At 34.6% G+C, this 24,561-nt stretch overlaps 1 protein-coding gene and 1 long non-coding RNA gene across 15 annotated transcripts in view; one reads left to right on the plus strand and one right to left on the minus strand.

Annotated features, from left to right (window-relative positions):
* The window catches only part of LOC149658732 (glutamate receptor ionotropic, delta-2-like), a 34,054-nt gene that overhangs the window by 6,419 nt on the left and 3,074 nt on the right, over positions 1-24,561 (minus strand). Inside the window, exons 1-4 of one of the 14 annotated variants that reach the window (XR_016369904.1) lie at positions 11,034-11,648; positions 10,745-10,927; positions 10,611-10,669; positions 10,063-10,556 (exon numbers count right to left, since the gene is read on the minus strand). Coding sequence is in view for 1 of the 14 variants with exons in the window: in XM_089844376.1 (XP_089700502.1) it covers positions 13,160-13,253; positions 13,325-13,422; positions 14,760-14,798 (231 nt within the window). In the remaining 13 variants the exon portion in view is untranslated. Of the gene's footprint in view, positions 1-10,062; positions 10,928-11,033; positions 11,649-13,159; positions 13,254-13,324; positions 13,423-14,759; positions 14,885-24,561 lie in introns of those variants that run through there. The other 13 variants (XR_016369902.1, XR_016369899.1, XR_016369897.1 and 10 more) reach the window with 13 other exon arrangements.
* Positions 1,149-2,063, plus strand: LOC149658733 (uncharacterized). The gene is made up of 3 exons (XR_016369886.1): positions 1,149-1,475; positions 1,575-1,724; positions 1,818-2,063. It is a non-coding gene; the product is annotated as an uncharacterized LOC149658733 (long non-coding RNA).

Raw genomic sequence — 24,561 nt, forward strand, 5'->3', positions numbered from 1 at the left:
GCTTAGTAACCGTTTTTTGGATAACGTAACTATCGAATTTTCGCGATGACGAAAGTAAATTCGTACTGCGCAGTCTCGCATGACGTCACGTCTTTCGGTTATGGCGGACCAGGAAGGGAAATAAGGATTTTTTAAACTGGACTAAATAACCTGGTCCATTACCATTGACAAGGGCACATCGTGTGCTAAACTAGAGAAGTGGATAATTAAAATATTGGAGGTAATGTCTGTGTCCGAATTCAGCTGCCAAAGAAATCTCCTCCTATCTCTCCTAAGCTCGCTCATTGGGCAATCGAAATCAAACTTAAAGAGTTAGTGCCATAATTTTCGTCATCCACAAACTTAAAATACGAAAAAAATCGTTGAAAAATCTAGTTTATTATCATATCATCACTTTGGTTTCGTAGAAATTTATAAAATTGCAATAAAAGTTTTGTGCTTGGGAAAGGCCTAGTTATAATTTGTTTCGCTTGATGACGTAGTAAGGAGAAATTCTCTCTCTTGATGTCGCTCACGTGACGCCTGTTAGTGTCTCAGCGCAGCGTTAAGCCTATTTTATTCAGATTCGCGCGGCATTAGTATACTCGGAAGTCTCGGGCGCTCGCGCTTGGCTTTTCCGCGAGATGCTGTGAGTGACGTAGCAAGGAGAAAAACCCGCCAAATATCTTCTCCGCAAATTTGCTTTTTGCCCCCAAATTTCAAGTTCTGAAAGTGTTTTTTCTGTGTTTTGCCTCATATTTAAATATTTATTAAGCTTATTTTTGGAATCAGAAGAGTTTAAACTCTCAAAAAAGTAACGTTTTCTTTAGATTTGTGATCATTTTTAAATCAGTTCGCTATTCCTTTATGGTATTTCATTGGCAGTGGCAGTTTTTGAAGGGTTGAAATTTCCATGCAGACGCCATTAACACGTGTCAAAACATACAATTTAAACTAGTATTTTTCGAACTCGGAAACCGTTCAGCATCATGAACCGGTTTATTGACCGGTTTTTTGCTTTCTTTTTCGAGACGAACTTAGCAGATTACACTTCGTCGTAGCTAACAATTTCCCATTGTTTTAAATTTGCCGCCAGTTTGAAACGTCAGTCAAGCGACATCTAGTGCCATTTGTGAAATCCTAACTTCCACCCCCCTTTTATTCCTATCGCAAGGCCTAGTATTAGAGAAGGCACTGGAAATATAGTACGCGGTAGGGACGAGTGCATTTTTACTTCTCCTGAGAGACAGGCTATAGAGAATAGGTATGTTGGTGATCCTCAAATATTGTTTCACTTCCCATTTTTACCTTGACCCTTTTATATTACACTAACCCCTCTTTGTTCGAGTCTCGGACGTTTATGTTTAGATAATATGGATGGGTTTCGCAACAAGAATCGAAGGCATCCATTTTCAAATTGAAAAGATAGCATTATCTATTATTCCCTTCTGATGTTACACGTTAATTGTTGCTTTTATCGCCATTTCGACGATATGGTAAGGAAAAGTAATTTTCAAGCCCGGTAATCAAAGATGTTAAGTTCATAAACACTTAATTCAGTTTGCCTACTAAAACCTGTGTAATTTTGCTACTAGTTTAAGGTGGTATCGCGAGATCCCTATAGCAAAAGTATCACAGATATACTTTTTTTGGTGTTTGGAGGAAAGTATTTTGCTATATAGTCCACTAACGTAATAACTATGGCTTTTTGGAATTGGGTTTTATCGAAAAGATAGTAACAATAAGTGAGTTAGGCGATCTTGTCATAAATAACTTATACGGAGAAAAACGTATACATGTTAAATTCTGATAAATAAATAATAGTGACAATATTCCAGATGAATGTCTACTACAAAAAAATGATTTGGATATTTTTTACAAAGCTTAAATTTCAAAATATTACGCTTAAAGTTAAACTTCAAAGCAAGTGGATTTAGAAAATAGAAAATATTTTTAATTTAACCGAAGGTAGAGTACGACCCTTTTTTCTACATAATTTTTTTTCGGAAAATTTTGTCGATTGAATACATTTGTCAGTTAAAATCTTACTAAGATTATTCAATCTCAAAAAATATCATCTAAAATTGTTGCATTGTTTAAACGAATAAACTTCTGAATAGTTTTCGATTATTTGTAGTCAATCGTATTTTTCGAAAAATTCGATCAAAAAACCCCGAGCCCTACAGCCAGGGTTACGAACTATGTTTATTTTAAATCATTAAAACTATTATTATTTTTATCTTATTTCAATGACGACAGTTTTATTATGTTTAAAAACAGTAAGCTTTATTTTATTTTATTATTTCTATTATCCCCTAGACAATTAAACGAACCACTTTAATAAAGTTTAAATATCTTAAGTTCATACTTATTTAATATATCTATGATCATTATATCTATGATCATTACTATTATTTATAAAAAACTGTCTCATTTTGGGGGTCCGTCCGGGATCGATTCCCTAGAACCACTCGCACTATTTAAACTTGTTATTAAGGCTATGTGCCCATGATTAGTAATTTTCTTTGTTTAAGTCCTTTAGTTAAAAATGGACGATTTTTTTTGTTAATATATTGGTTGCAATATGGCCATAAGTTATTTAGTTGCAATTTTTATGATCCCTAGTTTTTGAGGTAAAATATGCCTAAATGTATTGTTAAAAGGGTTCTAGTAAGGCAGAACTCATTTCTGTTTTTAGATTTAAATTAATCACGCTAGTAAAAATGTTTTTAGTTAATGTTCACATTAATATTAATTGTGTTAAATTTTCTTTATGTTATTTAAAGTTCGATTTTTTATTGAAATAACGTTTTTTAGTGTTGGTCACGCTCTCCTCAGTTAACGTATTTTGCTCGTTGAGATTTGAATACCCTAATTTTTGGTCGAGGAAAGGGCTATTTTATTTTGTTAGAAAGGGGGCATGAATAAATTAGTCACCAGTACCGCCAGAGAAAATGGTTAGGCCTAGCTAGCCGCTCAACGAGGTTCAAAATTTTCCATACAAATATTTTTCCAAGTTCAGTACCACCCGGAGTTAGGTTTTATAGAGTGATGATGGACGCATTGTCACCCTAAGCCGTTGAACTCAACTCGCCCCGCTGGTCGGTGCGAGGAAGGGTTTTTCCATTCGGTTCCTAAATTTGTTTTTCTTGGTGTTTGCGGAATTTTTTTTATAGATGCCCATAATATGGAGTTTTCTAAGTTAAATTATTTTTAAATTTTAGATAGCCTCTGACCATCCCGTTTAGTTATTTCACATTTAGCAATATAATTTTCAATGGATATAATTCCAGTTAAAATTTTTAGTTTTTAGTTTTTCCCCTGATGGTTATTCACTATTTAATTGTTCTGACCTCAAGCTTTTATCTCAGGAGCGTGTATACCTCTGTACAGACCCATCGCAGTAGGCAGGCATAGATATGATAATCAAATATTTGGGTTAAATAATTTTTTGTTCTGGAGTACTATAATTAGTGATCTCTTAGTGTCTATTATAAAAAAATGTCTTGGTTTGGACCAAGGCCGAAAAAACAAACGATATGTGTGAGGTTTATCAATTGACTGAAGTTTCAGATATTGAAATATTTTTCTAGTTATTTCTATCCACTCAATCTTTAATCAATATTTAATTCAATCAACTGATTTTACTGTTAATCGATCTAGTCCCTCTAAATTAATTGAAAAAATTACATATCTACGCTTTTTCAAGAACAATTACATTTTCCGAAAACATTTTATCATGAAATTAATTATTTTGAAGGGAGTACGTGTTGAGGGATTAGTATTGAATATTTGAAATGTTCTACTGGATGTCTAAAAAGAGCAAGCGAACTTTGGTATAACTCGAATGGAAAATGTAAATATTTAATAGATGCCAAAGCAGGGTGTTGCGCGAATTTATACATTTAATTTCGTATATAGAAATTCTTCATTTCTATTGCCGCCTCTATGAAGGTAAAGTTGCACTGGAACTTCCATTTCCGTACTTTAGAATTTCTTGGTCATAACTCAGTCTTCATTTGAAACGTCACCACCCCTTTCTACATTGTTGGCGCTACTTTTACACCGGTTACGTATTACGCGTAATCATTTTAGCAAGCGCAAAGATCAGGGGCGAGGTGTATTCTCCCTCGCACCAAGGGTCATCGCCAGACGGTGCCAAAGTTCACTACGGGCAGGAGGCTAGTCAACTAGCACTGCCTATAGCGGTGTTTCTAAGCGAGCGAGAGAATGAGAGAAAACACCCCAATGGCGGGATCACACCTGTGTTTTAGTTTCTCTGTATGTAATTTCCAAAATGGTCTACTCACTTACAAATGTACACCGATTACACTGAGTGATCGGTCGTTCGGGCGCTAGCGAGTGTCAAGCCATAACCATAATCATTCATGTACACGAATGTTTTATAGTGTTGGGTTAATAAGGTTGGTGGGCAAGTCCGGAGTGTCATGTACCGTTTACTAATGTGAAAAGGTTTCGATCTATTGGCTGAGTGTGTTGCGACGGCTCAGATGACCCATACACTGGAACCACTGGTTATTATAAAACGCCATATGTTGGGAAAATAGAGGAAGGGAAGGGGTGTCGGAGTTAAATGTGACCTTCTTGGCATAACTAGTAGTGAATGATGTGTTTAACCATATTATTTCCGCGGGAAATGAATATAACAAGTCATTGGTACTGAGAAGTATATCTGTTTATGTGATCTTTACCCTTTACCACACAGCATAAACTTTTGCTTTGCCTTAAGTAGACGACATTCACTGTAAACGACAGTTATCAACAATTTAAAACAGATTTAAACTTCTTTTGGTGCAAACTTGAAAATTTGTCAAGCCAGCAACAATTAAAACTATGTCGGTCAAGGTGCTTACAAGTTAGTGATCATCGACACGAAATCCCTTCAAAATAATTCATTTCATGATAAAATGTTTTCGGAAAATGTAATTGTTCTTGAAAAAGCGTAGATATGTAATTTTTTCAATTAATTTAGAGGGACTAGATCGATTAACAGTAAAATCAGTTGATTGAATTAAATATTGATTAAAGATTGAGTGGATAGAAATAACTAGAAAAATATTTCAATATCTGAAACTTCAGTCAATTGATAAACCTCACACATATCGTTTGTTTTTTCGGCCTTGGTCCAAACCAAGACATTTTTTTATAATATCTGTCACTTCAGTCTTAATGTAATTAAATTTTGAATAATTATGTTTGCTTTACCGTCATACCATTGCACTCTAAAATATAACGGTGCATTCAAACACCATTTATGCTGTTTTTTCCGGTGCCAAAAAAGACATCATTTATGGTGTACTTTAACCCCATTTTTATGATCAATTGACGCCATTTTCTAATATTATTTGCAAGTATTAAGGAAATATTAGGCATTTATGCACCATTTACAGTGGTTTTTAACATCTTTTTTAGGCAATCTGTTGAACTTCTAATATTACTTAGTTTAATGGTGTTAAAAGTAGGGAAAAAGTACGCTACCTATAACACATTATTAAACCAAGTGAAGTGAAAAACTGTGAAATAGTTGTTAAATATTTTTTTTTCCATATTTAGCACCACGTTTATGGTGTAAAACAAACCCGTTAATACAACATTTCAAGTCCCTGTTTACCCATTTAAAGACCCTATTTCCCCCGTTTTAAGGCCCTATTGACCCATTTAGGTCTGATTAATTTATAAAGATTGAGTGGTTACGTAAAATGAGCAAAAATCCCATCTATTTTGTAAAACATTAAGCAAAATTTATAGTTTAGAAGAATGAAAAATTTTTAAGTCGCAGAAATGGACCGTTATAAAGCGATTCGCTTATTTTAATTTTTAAGTCAAATTACGTAACACTGTAACGAACTTAAACGAAGTTTGAACATAGAATGAGTTCCCAAAAATAATTTTCTAACGTAATATAGTGCCTATATTATTACATATTATTAAAAGCAAATATTTTTATTTTTAAACGCTGTCAACGATAAAACGTTTGTTATTATTGAACTATTTTTTTATTAAATTTATAGCATTTATAGGATAAATACTTCTACTATTAAGAGGCACAATGCTTTAAATTTGTGTCTCAATGAAACGTAACCTAACTAACATATGCCTTACCTAACCCGACCTATAAAACAAGCAATATATTCAACGTTTTTAGTTGAAGGACCTTGAAAAATAAACGATTTTTTTTGGAAAAGGCCCGCGTTCACGCGTTGTTTAGTAATGACCTAATATTAAATATCGATTTGTAAAATAAAAATAAAATTTTTATGCCATGAAATATTTTCCAATAAGCAATAATTGAAAGCATGTATTTTTAAAAAATTGTGCATACAAAACTCGGAAAGGTTTTTAAGTGATGTTTTAAAAAGTAAAACATGCTCATTATTAAAACCAATCTGACTCCATTAGTTGTTGCCCAAAAGAGTTCATTTGGATAATTTTATCGGCATTAACTTATAATCGTGTTCATTCAGGATTGATTTAATAAGAAAGCCTTCAACGTGTACGTACACAATAGGAAAGGTAGTAAAGTCCCACTGAACACGACTATGAATTATCCTGTAAATCAGGCGTATGGTCCTGAAATGGGGTGAACAGGGGTTTGATATGAGATTAATAGGGGTTTTAATTTGGGACATGAAATGGAGGTAAATATGGACTTGAAATGGGGGTAAATATGGACTTGAAATGGGGGTAAATATGGACTTGAATTGGGGGTAAATATGGACTTGAAATGGGGGTAAATATGGACTTGAAATGGGGGTAAATATGGACTTGAAATGGGGGTAAATATGGACTTGAAATGGGGGGTAAATATGGACTTGAAATGGGGGGTAATTATGGACTTGAAATGGGGGGTAATTATGGACTTGAAATGGGGGTAAATATGGACTTGAAATGGGGGTAAATATGGACTTGAAATGGGGGTAAATATGGACTTGAAATGGGGGTAAATATGGACTTGAAATGGGGGTAAATATGGACTTGAAATGGGGGTAAATATGGACTTGAAATGGGGGTAAATATGGACTTGAATTGGGGGTAAATATGGACTTGAATTGGGGGTAAATATGGACTTGAATTGGGGGTAAATATGGACTTGAATTGGGGGTAAATATGGACTTGAAATGGGGGTAAATATGGACTTGAAATGGGGTAAATATGGACTTGAAATGGGGGTAAATATGGACTTGAAATGGGGGTAAATATGGACTTGAAATGGGGGTAAATATGGACTTGAAATGGGGGTAAATATGGACTTGAAATGGGGGTAAATATGGACTTGAAATGGGGGTAAATATGGACTTGAAATGGGGGTAAATATGGACTTGAAATGGGGGTAAATATGGACTTGAAATGGGGGTAAATATGGACTTGAAATGGGGGTAAATATGGACTTGAAATGGGGGTAAATATGGACTTGAAATGGGGGTAAATACGGACTTGAAATGGGGGTAAATACGGACTTGAAATGGGGGTAAATACGGACTTGAAATGGGGGTAAATACGGACTTGAAATGGGGGTAAATATGGACTTGAATTGGGGGTAAATATGGACTTGAAATGGGGGTAAATATGGACTTGAATTGGGGGTAAATATGGACTTGAATTGGGGGTAAATGTGGACTTGAAATGGGGGTAAATGTGGACTTGAAATGGGGGTAAATGTGGACTTGAAATGGGGGTAAATGTGGACTTGAAATGGGGGTAAATGTGGACTTGAAATGGGGGTAAATATGGACTTGAAATGGGGGTAAATATGGACTTGAAATGGGGGTAAATATGGACTTGAATTGGGGGTAAATATGGACTTGAAATGGGGGTAAATATGGACTTGAAATGGGGGTAAATATGGACTTGAAATGGGGGTAAATATGGACTTGAATTGGGGGTAAATATGGACTTGAAATGGGGTAAATATGGACTTGAATTGGGGGTAAATATGGACTTGAAATGGGGTAAATATGGACTTGAAATGAGGGTAAATATGGACTTGAAATGGGGGTAAATATGGACTTGAAATGGGGGTAAATATGGACTTGAAATGGGGGTAAATATGGACTTGAAATGGGGGTAAATATGGACTTGAAATGGGGGTAAATATGGACTTGAAATGGGGGTAAATATGGACTTGAAATGGGGGTAAATATGGACTTGAAATGGGGGTAAATACGGACTTGAAATGGGGGTAAATACGGACTTGAAATGGGGGTAAATACGGACTTGAAATGGGGGTAAATATGGACTTGAAATGGGGGTAAATATGGACTTGAAATGGGGGGTAAATATGGACTTGAAATGGGGGGTAAATATGGACTTGAAATGGGGGGTAAATATGGACTTGAAATGGGGGGTAAATATGGACTTGAAATGGGGGGTAAATATGGACTTGAAATGGGGGGTAAATATGGACTTGAAATGGGGGGTAATTATGGACTTGAAATGGGGGGTAATTATGGACTTGAAATGGGGGTAAATATGGACTTGAAATGGGGGTAAATATGGACTTGAAATGGGGGTAAATATGGACTTGAAATGGGGGTAAATATGGACTTGAATTGGGGGTAAATATGGACTTGAAATGGGGGTAAATATGGACTTGAAATGGGGGTCAATATGGACTTGAAATGGGTGTCAATATCGACTAGAAATGGGTGTCAATATCGACTTGAAATGGGTGTCAATATCGACTTGAAATGCGTGTAAATATGGACTTGAAATGGGTGTAAATATCGACTTGAAATGGGTGTAAATATCGACTTGAAATGGGTGTAAATATCGACTTGAAATGGGTGTAAATATCGACTTGAAATGGGTGTAAATATCGACTTGAAATGGGTGTAAATATCGACTTGAAATGGGTGTAAATATCGACTTGTAATGGGTGTAAATATCGACTTGACATGGGTGTAAATATCGACTTGAAATGGGTGTAAATATCGATTTGAAATGGGTGTAAATATCGACTTGAAATGGGTGTAAATATCGACTTGAAATGGGGGTAAATATGGACTTGAAATGGGGGTAAATATGGACTTGAAATGGGTGTAAATATCAACTTGATATGGGTGTAAATATCGACTTGAAATGGGTGTAAATATCGACTTGAAATGGGGGTAAATATCGACTTGAAATGGGTGTAAATATCAACTTTAATTAATAATATAATAATAATCCTCATTTAATTGTAAAGATTAAAATGGAAAATTGAGACTGGGTGAAAGATAAATTTAGTTTTAATTTTAATTAAATAAGGTATCCATGAATTGAACCAAAAAAATCGTGTTTTGGGTTAGTTTCACCTTAATTTTATTTAAGTTTAAAGGTTTATCTCGATTAAGTTCAATTTAATTTAAAGGTATATCTCGATTAAGTTCAATTTAATTTAAAGGTATATCTCGATTAAGTTCAATTTAATTTAAAGGTATATCTCGATTAAGTTCAATTTAATTTAAAGGTATATCTCGATTAAGTTCAATTTAATTTAAAGGTATATCTCGATTAAGTTCAATTTAATTTAAAGGTATATCTCGATTAAGTTCAATTTAATTTAAAGGTATATCTCGATTAAGTTCAATTTAATTTAAAGGTATATCTCGATTAAGTTCAATTTAATTTAAAGGTATATCTCGATTAAGTTCAATTTAATTTAAAGGTATATCTCGATTAAGTTCAATTTAATTTAAAGGTATATCTCGATTAAGTTCAATTTAATTTAAAGGTATATCTCGATTAAGTTTAATTTAAAGGTATATCTCGATTAAGTTTAATTTAAAGGTATATCTCGATTAAGTTTAATTTAAAGGTATATCTCGATTAAGTTTGATTTGAAGGTATATCTCGATTAAGTTTGATTTGAAGGTATATCTCGATTAAGTTTGATTTGAAGGTATATCTCGATTAAGTTCAATTTAAAGGTTTAATCTTGATTAAGTTTAATTTGAAGGTATATCTCAATTAAGTTCAATTTAAAGGTTTAATCTTGATTAAGTTTAATTTAAAGGTTTTAGGCTTAATTGAGTTGAAATTAATGATGGATTATGGTTTGGCAATATTGATTTAGCTTATAAATTGAGCTTGTTTAGATGAGTTTTTAATTAGTTCCAACACATAGCCCCGTGATAAATTTGCGGTAACGTGAAGATTAACAATAAAATATGTTGTACCGGGGAGCCCGTTACAACGGATCACTACAAAGGTTACAATGTTAATGAATGATGTGATTCCATAGTTTCGCTTAAATACCAGTAATTAAATCAAATACCTAAACAATTCATAGCAATTCTGACATATAAACAAACAGCAATGAGGACTGTGGAAATAGCGAACGTAACCCTCTGTTTCCCACATGGTTACGTTGACTAATTAAATTACGTAAAGACAATGTTCTCCTGGATTAACCAGCACCACTGTTACTTATATTTCTGAATTAAACAATCCTCTCTTGGTAACAAACAATTTATAAAACGAAATATCATATACGGACTGTTGCAACAGGAAAAAATTGTTTTAACGAATCATGTCGTCCTCTACATTGGTTGAGTTTCAGGAATTATACCACACACCTTCTGAATTAGTAGCATTTTAGTGAGATTAACAAATACTAAAACCCTGTATACCTCAAAGGAATGTTGAATTAACTGCTATAGAAACAGTTATTGTAACGGTTGCGGAGCTTCTGAAATTTTAATAATACTTCTAAAATAAAATAAAGATAAGTCCTTCAAGTAGCAGCTCTTTTTCTACAACATACTGTTACTATCCTAAAGAGTAAAGATCAAGAAGCATCACTATTATTAAAATTATCCAAGTCTGTAAACCAAAAACGTTGCAACATAACCTTCAGCTTAAAAACGTGACGAGAGCGTAAGCCAAACTAGACGACACTGGAGGCTCGGAAGCTGGCTAAGTGTAACTGGGTTCTCCCGAGTCCCGACTCCGAGAATCCCGAATATATACAAATACAATACATAAGCAACCTAAGCCTTGGTCTTAAATAACATCCAAAAACCAATATCTTATAATATAATGAAATCAATTACCTTTAGTTTTATACCTGGATTGCTTTATTAAACAAAATTTCGACCTGATAGCAAAGTGTTTCTTAGCAAGAGTGTTACAGAAAATTTATAAAATGAAATAAATATTTTAAGCCGGTAAAATACTAAACAAGCGTCGACTGCTCAAAAACAAGTTAAACCATGGAGCCTGTATCTCTTTAAGATTCAGGCTCCATGGTTCAACTTCCACAGAATGAATCAAACTGAAAATGTCAACTTAACTTGTTATTAGGCACAAAGCTAGGCCCTCCCTTGTTCTCAATATGCTTGATAATTGAAGAAATGGGTATCAGCGCGCTAACAGGTTAACCTGACGTTTAACTCAAGAGCTGTATTTCCGTAATTAACTAAAATTAACATACTTAGACTTAATTGTTTCTGATAATACTAGCGGATCGCACACCCTGAATACTTAATTGTTAAATTAAGAGTATTCCGAAAAGTAACTTCGCTCTAGTTTTTCGGTTAGTGGTGGCTAAATATCACGAAAAACCCCATGTTAATCTCCATAGGAAAATTGGCAAAAGCATGTGAATTTTGCTTTAACGTTACAAAAGAGTATCAAGTCATATCTACAAGGGCCTACCGGCCCTGTAGAATTTTGTCAGGGTTAATTATTAGGCAATGCTTTAGTCTAAACGAGCATCCCACTATTTCCCTTAATTTTTCCGCCTGTGCCAACACGGGTTGTGAGTTTATTTTTTTTTATCTTAAGTTAATATTTGAAGCCCGTTATTATGCGTGACCACCTCTTTAACGTTGGCCAAGTTACTTAGTGATATGTTTGTTTTCAATTGGCCATTGAATAACTTTTGGGTAGGGAACCCACATGTTTTTGTTTAGAGGAGGGACCTCTCGTATATTTTAAACCTTGGTGTATTAGGTTATGATTTGAATATATAGTCTGCGTGTAAACCGACTGTATTTATTTTGTTTTAGAGGAGGGACCTCTATTGTAGTTTAAACCTTAGAGTATTAGGTTAACTCTTATGATTTGGATATATAGTCAGCGTGTATACCTGACTGTATTTAGCTAGCTTTGTAATATTTTTGTAAAATTTGTGATTTTTTATTTATAGTAATTATTAATGTCCTTTGTCCACATGACTATATTAATATTAATTTTTTTCTCATTGACAACAAATTGAGTTTTTTTTTTGTTTCATTATGCCAAGCGCTGATGTTTAACTATTTTAGTATTTTTGGCCCCAGCTTTGCCGTTGTATTTTATTTTGGTTTTTGCTGTAACAAAACCTTGTTTTGAATATTTTTTTGTTTTGGTCTCAGTTATGTTTTTCTGTATAGTTGATAGTTCTCGAACGAGGACGTTCGAAATTAAGTGGGGAAGAGTGTAACAGTATTTTATGGACTATCCCTTCAAACTGGCGCTCCCCCTTTATTTTCCTAACCTGGCTGGTTTTAAAAATTCTACCCATGACGTCAATGATGACGTCAACGAAAAACCCGAAGACCATCAACATCGTGAAGATGGACCCACGAGTGGTCCACGTGTTTGTGCGCGAAAGAAAAACGCGCTCGCCCTATAAAAAGGGTCCCCGACCTTTGTTAACTCTCTCTCTCTGACTTTCACCTTGGTCCTACCTGGTCGACTTTCTGTCGCTGCAGCCCTCGGGCTCGACGCCCTCGGGCGTGGACCCTTCGGGGCCACGCCGCGGTTTTATCGTGAAGTCTCCGGACTTAAACTTAATCAACGCGCCGGTACCTGGACGATCTACATTTCGCGCCGGACGCTTTTGTGCGGGTTTCAACGTATGCGTAAATATAAACTCAAACTATTTTTATTTAAATTAAACCCAGCCAGGGTTACGAACTATGTTTATTTTAAATCATTAAAACTATTATTATTTTTATCTTATTTCAATGACGACAGTTTTATTATGTTTAAAAACAGTAAGCTTTATTTTATTTTATTATTTCTATTATCCCCTAGACAATTAAACGAACCACTTTAATAAAGTTTAAATATCTTAAGTTCATACTTATTTAATATATCTATGATCATTATATCTATGATCATTACTATTATTTATAAAAAACTGTCTCAGTTACACAGTCTTAACAAAATAATAAAAGCCATTTGCACAAACCCCTCTTGCAAGTATTCCTAGCATCCCAGTGCCATTTCCTTCGCCATATATACGACCGAAATCCATATCATTCTTAGTGAGCACTCCACTGTAACTACATGAAGTTTTTCAAGATTTAGAGATGTTTTTTGTGGAGTTTAAAAAAATCATATTAATTATATTTACTTCGTATTCATTTTCAGTATTGTTGATTCAATAAGAAGTTTAACTTCACCGTCGACTACCGGAGGAACCAAACTATCGAAGAAGCCCCAAAACGGTAACTGGACAAACATAATATCATTAATTTCTGGTAATATTGTTCTTTTGTATCACCGTCGAAAGGCCTCAGTGTGACCCGCAAATGCTATTCGTTATTAGCTTTTATCAAAGTGTGAGCGAAAATTTTCCCTTTATTACGAACACCATAAGTTTATAAGAAACGTTCCATAAGTATGACACTTATGCCCAGTAATATTTGGACTGATTTTCGGCTACTATTCACTCCGTTTTCAGACAAAGAACATTCGTAAACCATATATTTTTGTTTTTGGCGAACTTTAAATGGCTTAATTTCAACAACTATTTAACTAAATTGGGAACCATAATTTCTAAACGTGGAAGAAAATAACAAAAACTCAAATTATACGGCATAGACACTGCCAATTATAAAATTTTGCTATCTAGTTCCCTGAACTATTAATCAGACGATAATCAGTTACCAAAACCACAGCCCACGCGCTCACGGGCGTGATCGAGTTAATAAAAGGCCCGTTCAGATTACCCAACTTTAGTCAGCTGACAAATCATAGACTTGTCAGGCCGACTTGTCACCTAATTTGGTCAAGTCAGGTCACACGTTCACACCACCCAACCTGTCGGGCCAACTACCTTTGAAGCACAAGAGGGGGAAAAAGTGTTACGTAATAATAGGAATCATTTATTTTAGATTGTAAATGAACTCGTATTCTCGAATAAATTCGATTAATTACGAGCATCAAAGCTATTCCAACAAAATTTCTGCATTTCAGAACATAATAAAGGCCAATAATATCAGAAGTAATATAAGAAACTTCCCTATTAATTACTTCTGATAATACTCAATGAGGAACAACCATCAAAACTTAATAATTAACCCATTTTAAAAAATGGCCAAGGCCTGAAATCGTTTATTAATTTTATAATTAAATAATAATAATAATAATAATAAAAAATTATAAATATAATTTAAATAATGGCCGCTACTCTCGGTTCTCTCTCTCGAGCTAAAAGAAAAAAACGACCCGTGTCCCATGACGTAATAGTTTCGCCTATTGTGATTGGTTTGCTCTCTCTCTGACTTTAGTCGGCCCGATTCCAATCGCCTTCCTACCCGATTAAAATCCGAGCTTCGACCTGACAATAGTACGGTTGGGTGAAACGTTCACATTGCCTGACAATCAGGCCTGACTGGTCAGTTCAGCTTTGTCAGCTGACTAAAGTTGGGTAATCTGAACGGGCCTAGTACTTCGCAGTGTTTCTGTCATGTTTTCGGTCAAGTGAGAATTAAGCTTTAGGCGCTGACCCAAACAGGAGACGTTCCACCAAAGACTCAATGATGGATACTAATGACAACACTTACTGCTGTAGAGCAATACGTTAGAAATGGTCGGGCTTCCATCTGTTCTGCTTCTTGCGTGTTTTGAAAAGTGTGACGAAATTGCAGGTGCAATTTTATTTTGAATTTTTTGTTTCGTAATGTCGCATCTGTGTGGAAAATATTTTAATTGTATAACCTTTGAACATCTTAGTTTTTCTTAAAATTCTGATTTACAATACTCATTTTGAAATAAACTAAAGCAGCTCTTAAACTAACGCTAAATCAAACCCGGTTTTATGCACATACGTAAGTAAACACCAGTACTGTTATATTTTATAGCAACATTGTACTATGCATTTGATAGTTCTATTATTCTGTGACCCATACCTTCGATATTTACGGAGTGTTATTCTCGTGTGTAGCAATACAACGGTTGTACAAGCACTCAAGTCAAAAGTAAATCGTCGATAACACCACTTTCACATTTGCGTATTTATTTAGTTTTAGAAAATCCCATGCCAATATTAAACAAAGAATTGTACTTTACTCGTTTATATTTTTATCACCTTTATCGCGTGCAGGTTGGCGTAGTGAAATAGCATCTAACATCAAGCAACATTAAATGACTATTTCTCAAACATTACTTACGAAAAATAAGGTCCGTTCGAAAATAATTTAACACTGAAGATCTGTTTACTCTGATTCCGAATAATCAAATGTAATTCTGATTTTTTCAAGCTTATTGGTATTATGTAAGCAATGTCCAAAAGGGTTAAAGGAAAGAAATATTTTTCTAGCCAGCCCTGATTTATCCATCTTATTGGTTAGATATTTTTATTGTTTATGAGTTTCAAGGCTTTGTTGTATGTAAGAACATTACACAGTCATTACTGGTATGAGTTTATTCATTTTATTCATGAACAAGTGGCTACTCAGATTTGGGTTGGTTTTTATTCAATGAACACACATATTCATGATTATACTGCGGTAAAGAATTATTCCTTTTATTGTGAAAGGGTAATTTAGATAAGTGTCCTATGACATATGGTGAAAATGTACAAAAAGATATATGCTCAAAATTGCGTAAATACTTTTGTGAACAGTCGTACATAACGTGGAAATTCAGTGACATACTATTCGAGTTATATTATAAGACTAATTCTTATTTATTTATTTATTTGGACTAGATACGTACAGGCAAGCCGTAGGCTTTTGGGGTACGGACGGAATGGTTGTAACATTAGTAAACAGATAGTGTAATTAAATGAACAAAGTGCTTATAAGTGAATTGATGAGAGATTTTAACATGAGAATTGTAAAAAACATTAACATTAAGAATTAAATGAACAAAGTGCTTACAGGAAATTAACTAATGATTTTAACATGAGAAAAAAAAAAGTAAACAAGTATTAAGATTTAAAAGAACAGTGCTTATAGGGAATTAATTTATGATTTTAACGTGAGAATATTAAAATAAAGATTTAGAAGTAAATTAAAGTACTTATAGGTAATTAATTATTAAGTTTAACATGGAATAATAAACGAATATTAGGAATTAAGTGAACCTATTGCTTATAGGTAATTAAATAGTGTAGGAGTTTTTGATTTGGACATGAGAGTAGTAAACAAAGTTAAGATTTAAACTAAAAGTGCTTGTAGGTAATTGATGAATGAAGGAATTTCCAGGACTAGAGGAGAGGAGTGACAGGTGGATTATATCACAAGTGGAAATGTTGGGAGAGGGCAGCGCGGAACTTAGACCTTAAGGTGATAAAGATTATAGAAAAGACCATTTTCAAAAGTTGGGGACAAAATAGAGTCTGGTGTTTAAACACCTTGTTTTCTTACGACAGATCATCCGGTATACGCATCCAAAGACGTAAGATTTTAGTGGACTTATAACTTTGACGCTCTATCTTACGTCTTTGTTGTCAACATACCGGATTTTCCATCTTAACCCTATATCAAACAAACGCCACTGATGCTTTTGAAATGATCTTTTAAACGTGCATAGGGTCACGATGACCATCGGTGGTTATGCAAAAATATGTATTTACTATAATGTATTGTATTTTCAGTTGTAAGCCTAACTTAATTTTTCAACAAGTCCATCTTTCAGCACTAGTCTTTATGGGACACACAATTTTAGCCAAAATACAAAACTAAAATGGTGTGCGGCAGACTTGAGGAAGTATCGAACAGTCCATAATTATTCCATTCAACATATAGTCATAAGCGAATCATCTTTTTTTAAGTATACATCTGTAAGTCTTTGGTGTATCGTCTCCTGCCCCTTTTTTTCACGTCAGCGCTTGCAAGAGATCGGGCGCCAAAATCCAAGGTCGGTAAAAAATTATAAGCGACATTTCTTTTACTGTTAGCGCCTCTCCAGGCTAAGAGAAGTATATATGGGGTGACATTCGGGCTGAGACGGATTTTAGCCTGCAGGGGGACAGACCAATCTATAGGTCCCATTAAGACGTAGAAACTTAATGGTTGATTATAAATTTATGGGGGGATATCTTTGAAAAACAGAGCATTAGCGGTTAAGCAATACCATTCTTTTATGAACAAGTTTGATTTTTTTGGTTGTAAACAAGACATAATATAACATAAGTGGGTCATTTTCGGTGTTTTTGCTTTTATGCAAAAATCGTTCGTAGTTCGAATGGACAAAACAGAAAGTCGATAGAAAATTTGCATTGGCTTCGTAGGAAATGCTTAATATAATACATATACAAGTGCACTTACAAATATTTGTTATAATAATTATGTAAACAGAGAGAATTTATAATAGGGAGTGGAAGCTCTTGCCCTTGACAGTGCTAAATACAATGTAGCTCAAACAAGTAGGCTGCGACGCTAAAACTGGCCAGGTAAATTTCCGGTCACATGACTCCTTTAATTTTAAAGTTTGCCCACAATCACTGTTGGTTGTACAATTAGCCAATAAGGGTTCGCGATTTCGAGTGCGACTGGCGCCATTTGGAGTTATTTTAAGTCAGACGTTTCCCTTTCCCTAAAAAGGTAGTGTCCATCTCCCCTAGACCCTCCCGCAACATTCTAGACCCACCCTAGAGGGAGGGGCCACAAACAATTATAACGGAAATAGACCTGGCCAGTTTTGTTGATCACGTGATTTTTGAGCTACATAATATTCCTCAGTTTCCACTCCCTATTATAAATTCTCTCTGGTGTAAATAATGCATTCCCATTAATTCTGGATTTTTCATTCGTTAAATATTGTTTCAAGTGAAGCCCCCCCTTTTTTTTAAAAAAGGCTTTTATTGGCCTTCTCTATTTTAAGCAATAAAAAAGGTTAAATTGGTTTAAAATGACCTTTGGACGATTTAAAGTTTCTCTTTGGAGTTTCTAACGGGAGTAAAAACACAGAAACGTCCACTTACATACATAACTCGTGGCTAGTAAGAAAATACGACTATTTTTAAAGCTTTTAGTTGTGAAAGAAATAGACTTAAAAACTAGGGTTGTAAGTCGGAAAATTTTCCGCTCGGAAAATTTTCCGGAAAATGACCGAGCTATATTTTTCCGGAAAATTTTCCGTATTTTTCCGCTACCGGTTTTTCAATTAAAAAGTTAAAACTTTAAAATTTTTCAATTGCTTTTCTTTTCAAAACATTCATTATTTGGTTTTAGGTGAATTCGGAGGGGTAAAAAATTGTCCAAGGGCACAGAGTCTAGTGACCCCTATTCTCTATAGCAAAAGCAGGGCTCCCACCAAAATCTTAAAAAAAAGTAGGGAAATAGGGGATTTTTTAGGCTAGAAATAGGGTGAAATAGGCACCGAAATTTTTAAACTAGGGACCAAATAGGAACCAAAATGGGATCTTTATTTGAACTTATATTTTCACAAAATGACAAAGTCAGATATTTGTAAAAATATTTTATCATAAAACTGACTTAGTTTTTGTTTATTACATTACTATGTTTTATCTTTCACAATTCTATCACACTTAACAACCAGTCTTTTTTCGTTTTTCAACGAAATAAGAAATATAAACATATAAATTGGACTTTGGGTTGAATATTATAAGCTGATGGCACATTAAACTAGGAATATGGTGATTTAGGGACCAAATCACAATTCTATGGTGGTTTAGGGACCTCAAAAGAAAGTAGGGGGTTTTAGGTATTTTAGGGACATGGTGGGAGCCCTGCAAAAGAAAAGCTCACTCATTGGCTATCGTTTGCATGCATAGGGTTACTGTTTGCTCTTATGACGGTATAAGGCGTTAGAGAGTCGAGACCTAACCGTTAAGAGACCCAAGTGAAACTAAAATTATCAGGCATAAAGGATAGTGATCGTCTGCGTCATTGTAAGGGAAACAAGGTGTTATGTTGTTAATGTTATTAAGTTTGTTAACCCTGTTTAAAGTCACAAATTATGGGAAAATCAACCACTAATATTTGGTGGTACTTTAAAAAATCTACTAAAGATGGCAAAATAACTGGAGAATGTTTTAAATCTTTAAAAGTTAGATAAATTGACTCAAAGCTCACATAATTGCTAGTTTTATATTTTTCCGATTAGCGGAAAATTTTCCGCGAAGAGGAAAATTTTCCGGAAAACTTTCCGGAAAATTTTCCGCGTTTTATTTTTCCGGAAAATTTACAACCCTATTAAAAACGCTACAAATGTGAGAAGAGTTAATTTTTTAAGTGATTCTTGGTTTAAAAACAGTATCTATTATAAAAAAATGTCTTGGTTTGGACCAAGGCCGAAAAAACAAACGATATGTGTGAGGTTTATCAATTGACTGAAGTTTCAGATATTGAAATATTTTTCTAGTTATTTCTATCCACTCAATCTTTAATCAATATTTAATTCAATCAACTGATTTTACTGTTAATCGATCTAGTCCCTCTAAATTAATTGAAAAAATTACATATCTACGCTTTTTCAAGAACAATTACATTTTCCGAAAACATTTTATCATGAAATTAATTATTTTGAAGGGAGTACGTGTTGAGGGATTAGTATTGAATATTTGAAATGTTCTACTGGATGTCTAAAAAGAGCAAGCGAACTTTGGTATAACTCGAATGGAAAATGTAAATATTTAATAGATGCCAAAGCAGGGTGTTGCGCGAATTTATACATTTAATTTCGTATATAGAAATTCTTCATTTCTATTGCCGCCTCTATGAAGGTAAAGTTGCACTGGAACTTCCATTTCCGTACTTTAGAATTTCTTGGTCATAACTCAGTCTTCATTTGAAACGTCACCACCCCTTTCTACATTGTTGGCGCTACTTTTACACCGGTTACGTATTACGCGTAATCATTTTAGCAAGCGCAAAGATCAGGGGCGAGGTGTATTCTCCCTCGCACCAAGGGTCATCGCCAGACGGTGCCAAAGTTCACTACGGGCAGGAGGCTAGTCAACTAGCACTGCCTATAGCGGTGTTTCTAAGCGAGCGAGAGAATGAGAGAAAACACCCCAATGGCGGGATCACACCTGTGTTTTAGTTTCTCTGTATGTAATTTCCAAAATGGTCTACTCACTTACAAATGTACACCGATTACACTGAGTGATCGGTCGTTCGGGCGCTAGCGAGTGTCAAGCCATAACCATAATCATTCATGTACACGAATGTTTTATAGTGTTGGGTTAATAAGGTTGGTGGGCAAGTCCGGAGTGTCATGTACCGTTTACTAATGTGAAAAGGTTTCGATCTATTGGCTGAGTGTGTTGCGACGGCTCAGATGACCCATACACTGGAACCACTGGTTATTATAAAACGCCATATGTTGGGAAAATAGAGGAAGGGAAGGGGTGTCGGAGTTAAATGTGACCTTCTTGGCATAACTAGTAGTGAATGATGTGTTTAACCATATTATTTCCGCGGGAAATGAATATAACAAGTCATTGGTACTGAGAAGTATATCTGTTTATGTGATCTTTACCCTTTACCACACAGCATAAACTTTTGCTTTGCCTTAAGTAGACGACATTCACTGTAAACGACAGTTATCAACAATTTAAAACAGATTTAAACTTCTTTTGGTGCAAACTTGAAAATTTGTCAAGCCAGCAACAATTAAAACTATGTCGGTCAAGGTGCTTACAAGTTAGTGATCATCGACACGAAATCCCTTCAAAATAATTCATTTCATGATAAAATGTTTTCGGAAAATGTAATTGTTCTTGAAAAAGCGTAGATATGTAATTTTTTCAATTAATTTAGAGGGACTAGATCGATTAACAGTAAAATCAGTTGATTGAATTAAATATTGATTAAAGATTGAGTGGATAGAAATAACTAGAAAAATATTTCAATATCTGAAACTTCAGTCAATTGATAAACCTCACACATATCGTTTGTTTTTTCGGCCTTGGTCCAAACCAAGACATTTTTTTATAATATCTGTCACTTCAGTCTTAATGTAATTAAATTTTGAATAATTATGTTTGCTTTACCGTCATACCATTGCACTCTAAAATATAACGGTGCATTCAAACACCATTTATGCTGTTTTTTCCGGTGCCAAAAAAGACATCATTTATGGTGTACTTTAACCCCATTTTTATGATCAATTGACGCCATTTTCTAATATTATTTGCAAGTATTAAGGAAATATTAGGCATTTATGCACCATTTACAGTGGTTTTTAACATCTTTTTTAGGCAATCTGTTGAACTTCTAATATTACTTAGTTTAATGGTGTTAAAAGTAGGGAAAAAGTACGCTACCTATAACACATTATTAAACCAAGTGAAGTGAAAAACTGTGAAATAGTTGTTAAATATTTTTTTTTCCATATTTAGCACCACGTTTATGGTGTAAAACAAACCCGTTAATACAACATTTCAAGTCCCTGTTTACCCATTTAAAGACCCTATTTCCCCCGTTTTAAGGCCCTATTGACCCATTTAGGTCTGATTAATTTATAAAGATTGAGTGGTTACGTAAAATGAGCAAAAATCCCATCTATTTTGTAAAACATTAAGCAAAATTTATAGTTTAGAAGAATGAAAAATTTTTAAGTCGCAGAAATGGACCGTTATAAAGCGATTCGCTTATTTTAATTTTTAAGTCAAATTACGTAACACTGTAACGAACTTAAACGAAGTTTGAACATAGAATGAGTTCCCAAAAATAATTTTCTAACGTAATATAGTGCCTATATTATTACATATTATTAAAAGCAAATATTTTTATTTTTAAACGCTGTCAACGATAAAACGTTTGTTATTATTGAACTATTTTTTTATTAAATTTATAGCATTTATAGGATAAATACTTCTACTATTAAGAGGCACAATGCTTTAAATTTGTGTCTCAATGAAACGTAACCTAACTAACATATGCCTTACCTAACCCGACCTATAAAACAAGCAATATATTCAACGTTTTTAGTTGAAGGACCTTGAAAAATAAACGATTTTTTTTGGAAAAGGCCCGCGTTCACGCGTTGTTTAGTAATGACCTAATATTAAATATCGATTTGTAAAATAAAAATAAAATTTTTATGCCATGAAATATTTTCCAATAAGCAATAATTGAAAGCATGTATTTTTAAAAAATTGTGCATACAAAACTCGGAAAGGTTTTTAAGTGATGTTTTAAAAAGTAAAACATGCTCATTATTAAAACCAATCTGACTCCATTAGTTGTTGCCCAAAAGAGTTCATTTGGATAATTTTATCGGCATTAACTTATAATCGTGTTCATTCAGGATTGATTTAATAAGAAAGCCTTCAACGTGTACGTACACAATAGGAAAGGTAGTAAAGTCCCACTGAACACGACTATGAATTATCCTGTAAATCAGGCGTATGGTCCTGAAATGGGGTGAACAGGGGTTTGATATGAGATTAATAGGGGTTTTAATTTGGGACATGAAATGGAGGTAAATATGGACTTGAAATGGGGGTAAATATGGACTTGAAATGGGGGTAAATATGGACTTGAATTGGGGGTAAATATGGACTTGAAATGGGGGTAAATATGGACTTGAAATGGGGGTAAATATGGACTTGAAATGGGGGTAAATATGGACTTGAAATGGGGGGTAAATATGGACTTGAAATGGGGGGTAATTATGGACTTGAAATGGGGGGTAATTATGGACTTGAAATGGGGGTAAATATGGACTTGAAATGGGGGTAAATATGGACTTGAAATGGGGGTAAATATGGACTTGAAATGGGGGTAAATATGGACTTGAAATGGGGGTAAATATGGACTTGAAATGGGGGTAAATATGGACTTGAAATGGGGGTAAATATGGACTTGAATTGGGGGTAAATATGGACTTGAATTGGGGGTAAATATGGACTTGAATTGGGGGTAAATATGGACTTGAATTGGGGGTAAATATGGACTTGAAATGGGGGTAAATATGGACTTGAAATGGGGTAAATATGGACTTGAAATGGGGGTAAATATGGACTTGAAATGGGGGTAAATATGGACTTGAAATGGGGGTAAATATGGACTTGAAATGGGGGTAAATATGGACTTGAAATGGGGGTAAATATGGACTTGAAATGGGGGTAAATATGGACTTGAAATGGGGGTAAATATGGACTTGAAATGGGGGTAAATATGGACTTGAAATGGGGGTAAATATGGACTTGAAATGGGGGTAAATATGGACTTGAAATGGGGGTAAATATGGACTTGAAATGGGGGTAAATACGGACTTGAAATGGGGGTAAATACGGACTTGAAATGGGGGTAAATACGGACTTGAAATGGGGGTAAATACGGACTTGAAATGGGGGTAAATATGGACTTGAATTGGGGGTAAATATGGACTTGAAATGGGGGTAAATATGGACTTGAATTGGGGGTAAATATGGACTTGAATTGGGGGTAAATGTGGACTTGAAATGGGGGTAAATGTGGACTTGAAATGGGGGTAAATGTGGACTTGAAATGGGGGTAAATGTGGACTTGAAATGGGGGTAAATGTGGATTTGAAATGGGGGTAAATATGGACTTGAAATGGGGGTAAATATGGACTTGAAATGGGGGTAAATATGGACTTGAATTGGGGGTAAATATGGACTTGAAATGGGGGTAAATATGGACTTGAAATGGGGGTAAATATGGACTTGAAATGGGGGTAAATATGGACTTGAATTGGGGGTAAATATGGACTTGAAATGGGGTAAATATGGACTTGAATTGGGGGTAAATATGGACTTGAAATGGGGTAAATATGGACTTGAAATGAGGGTAAATATGGACTTGAAATGGGGGTAAATATGGACTTGAAATGGGGGTAAATATGGACTTGAAATGGGGGTAAATATGGACTTGAAATGGGGGTAAATATGGACTTGAAATGGGGGTAAATATGGACTTGAAATGGGGGTAAATATGGACTTGAAATGGGGGTAAATATGGACTTGAAATGGGGGTAAATACGGACTTGAAATGGGGGTAAATACGGACTTGAAATGGGGGTAAATACGGACTTGAAATGGGGGTAAATATGGACTTGAAATGGGGGTAAATATGGACTTGAAATGGGGGGTAAATATGGACTTGAAATGGGGGGTAAATATGGACTTGAAATGGGGGGTAAATATGGACTTGAAATGGGGGGTAAATATGGACTTGAAATGGGGGGTAAATATGGACTTGAAATGGGGGGTAAATATGGACTTGAAATGGGGGGTAATTATGGACTTGAAATGGGGGGTAATTATGGACTTGAAATGGGGGTAAATATGGACTTGAAATGGGGGTAAATATGGACTTGAAATGGGGGTAAATATGGACTTGAAATGGGGGTAAATATGGACTTGAATTGGGGGTAAATATGGACTTGAAATGGGGGTAAATATGGACTTGAAATGGGGGTCAA

The sequence above is a fragment of the Phalangium opilio genome, unplaced genomic scaffold (assembly GCF_054372755.1).
Source record: "Phalangium opilio isolate 3A_F unplaced genomic scaffold, DU_Popi_V2 ptg000075l_1, whole genome shotgun sequence".
NCBI lineage: Eukaryota > Metazoa > Arthropoda > Arachnida > Opiliones > Phalangiidae > Phalangium > Phalangium opilio.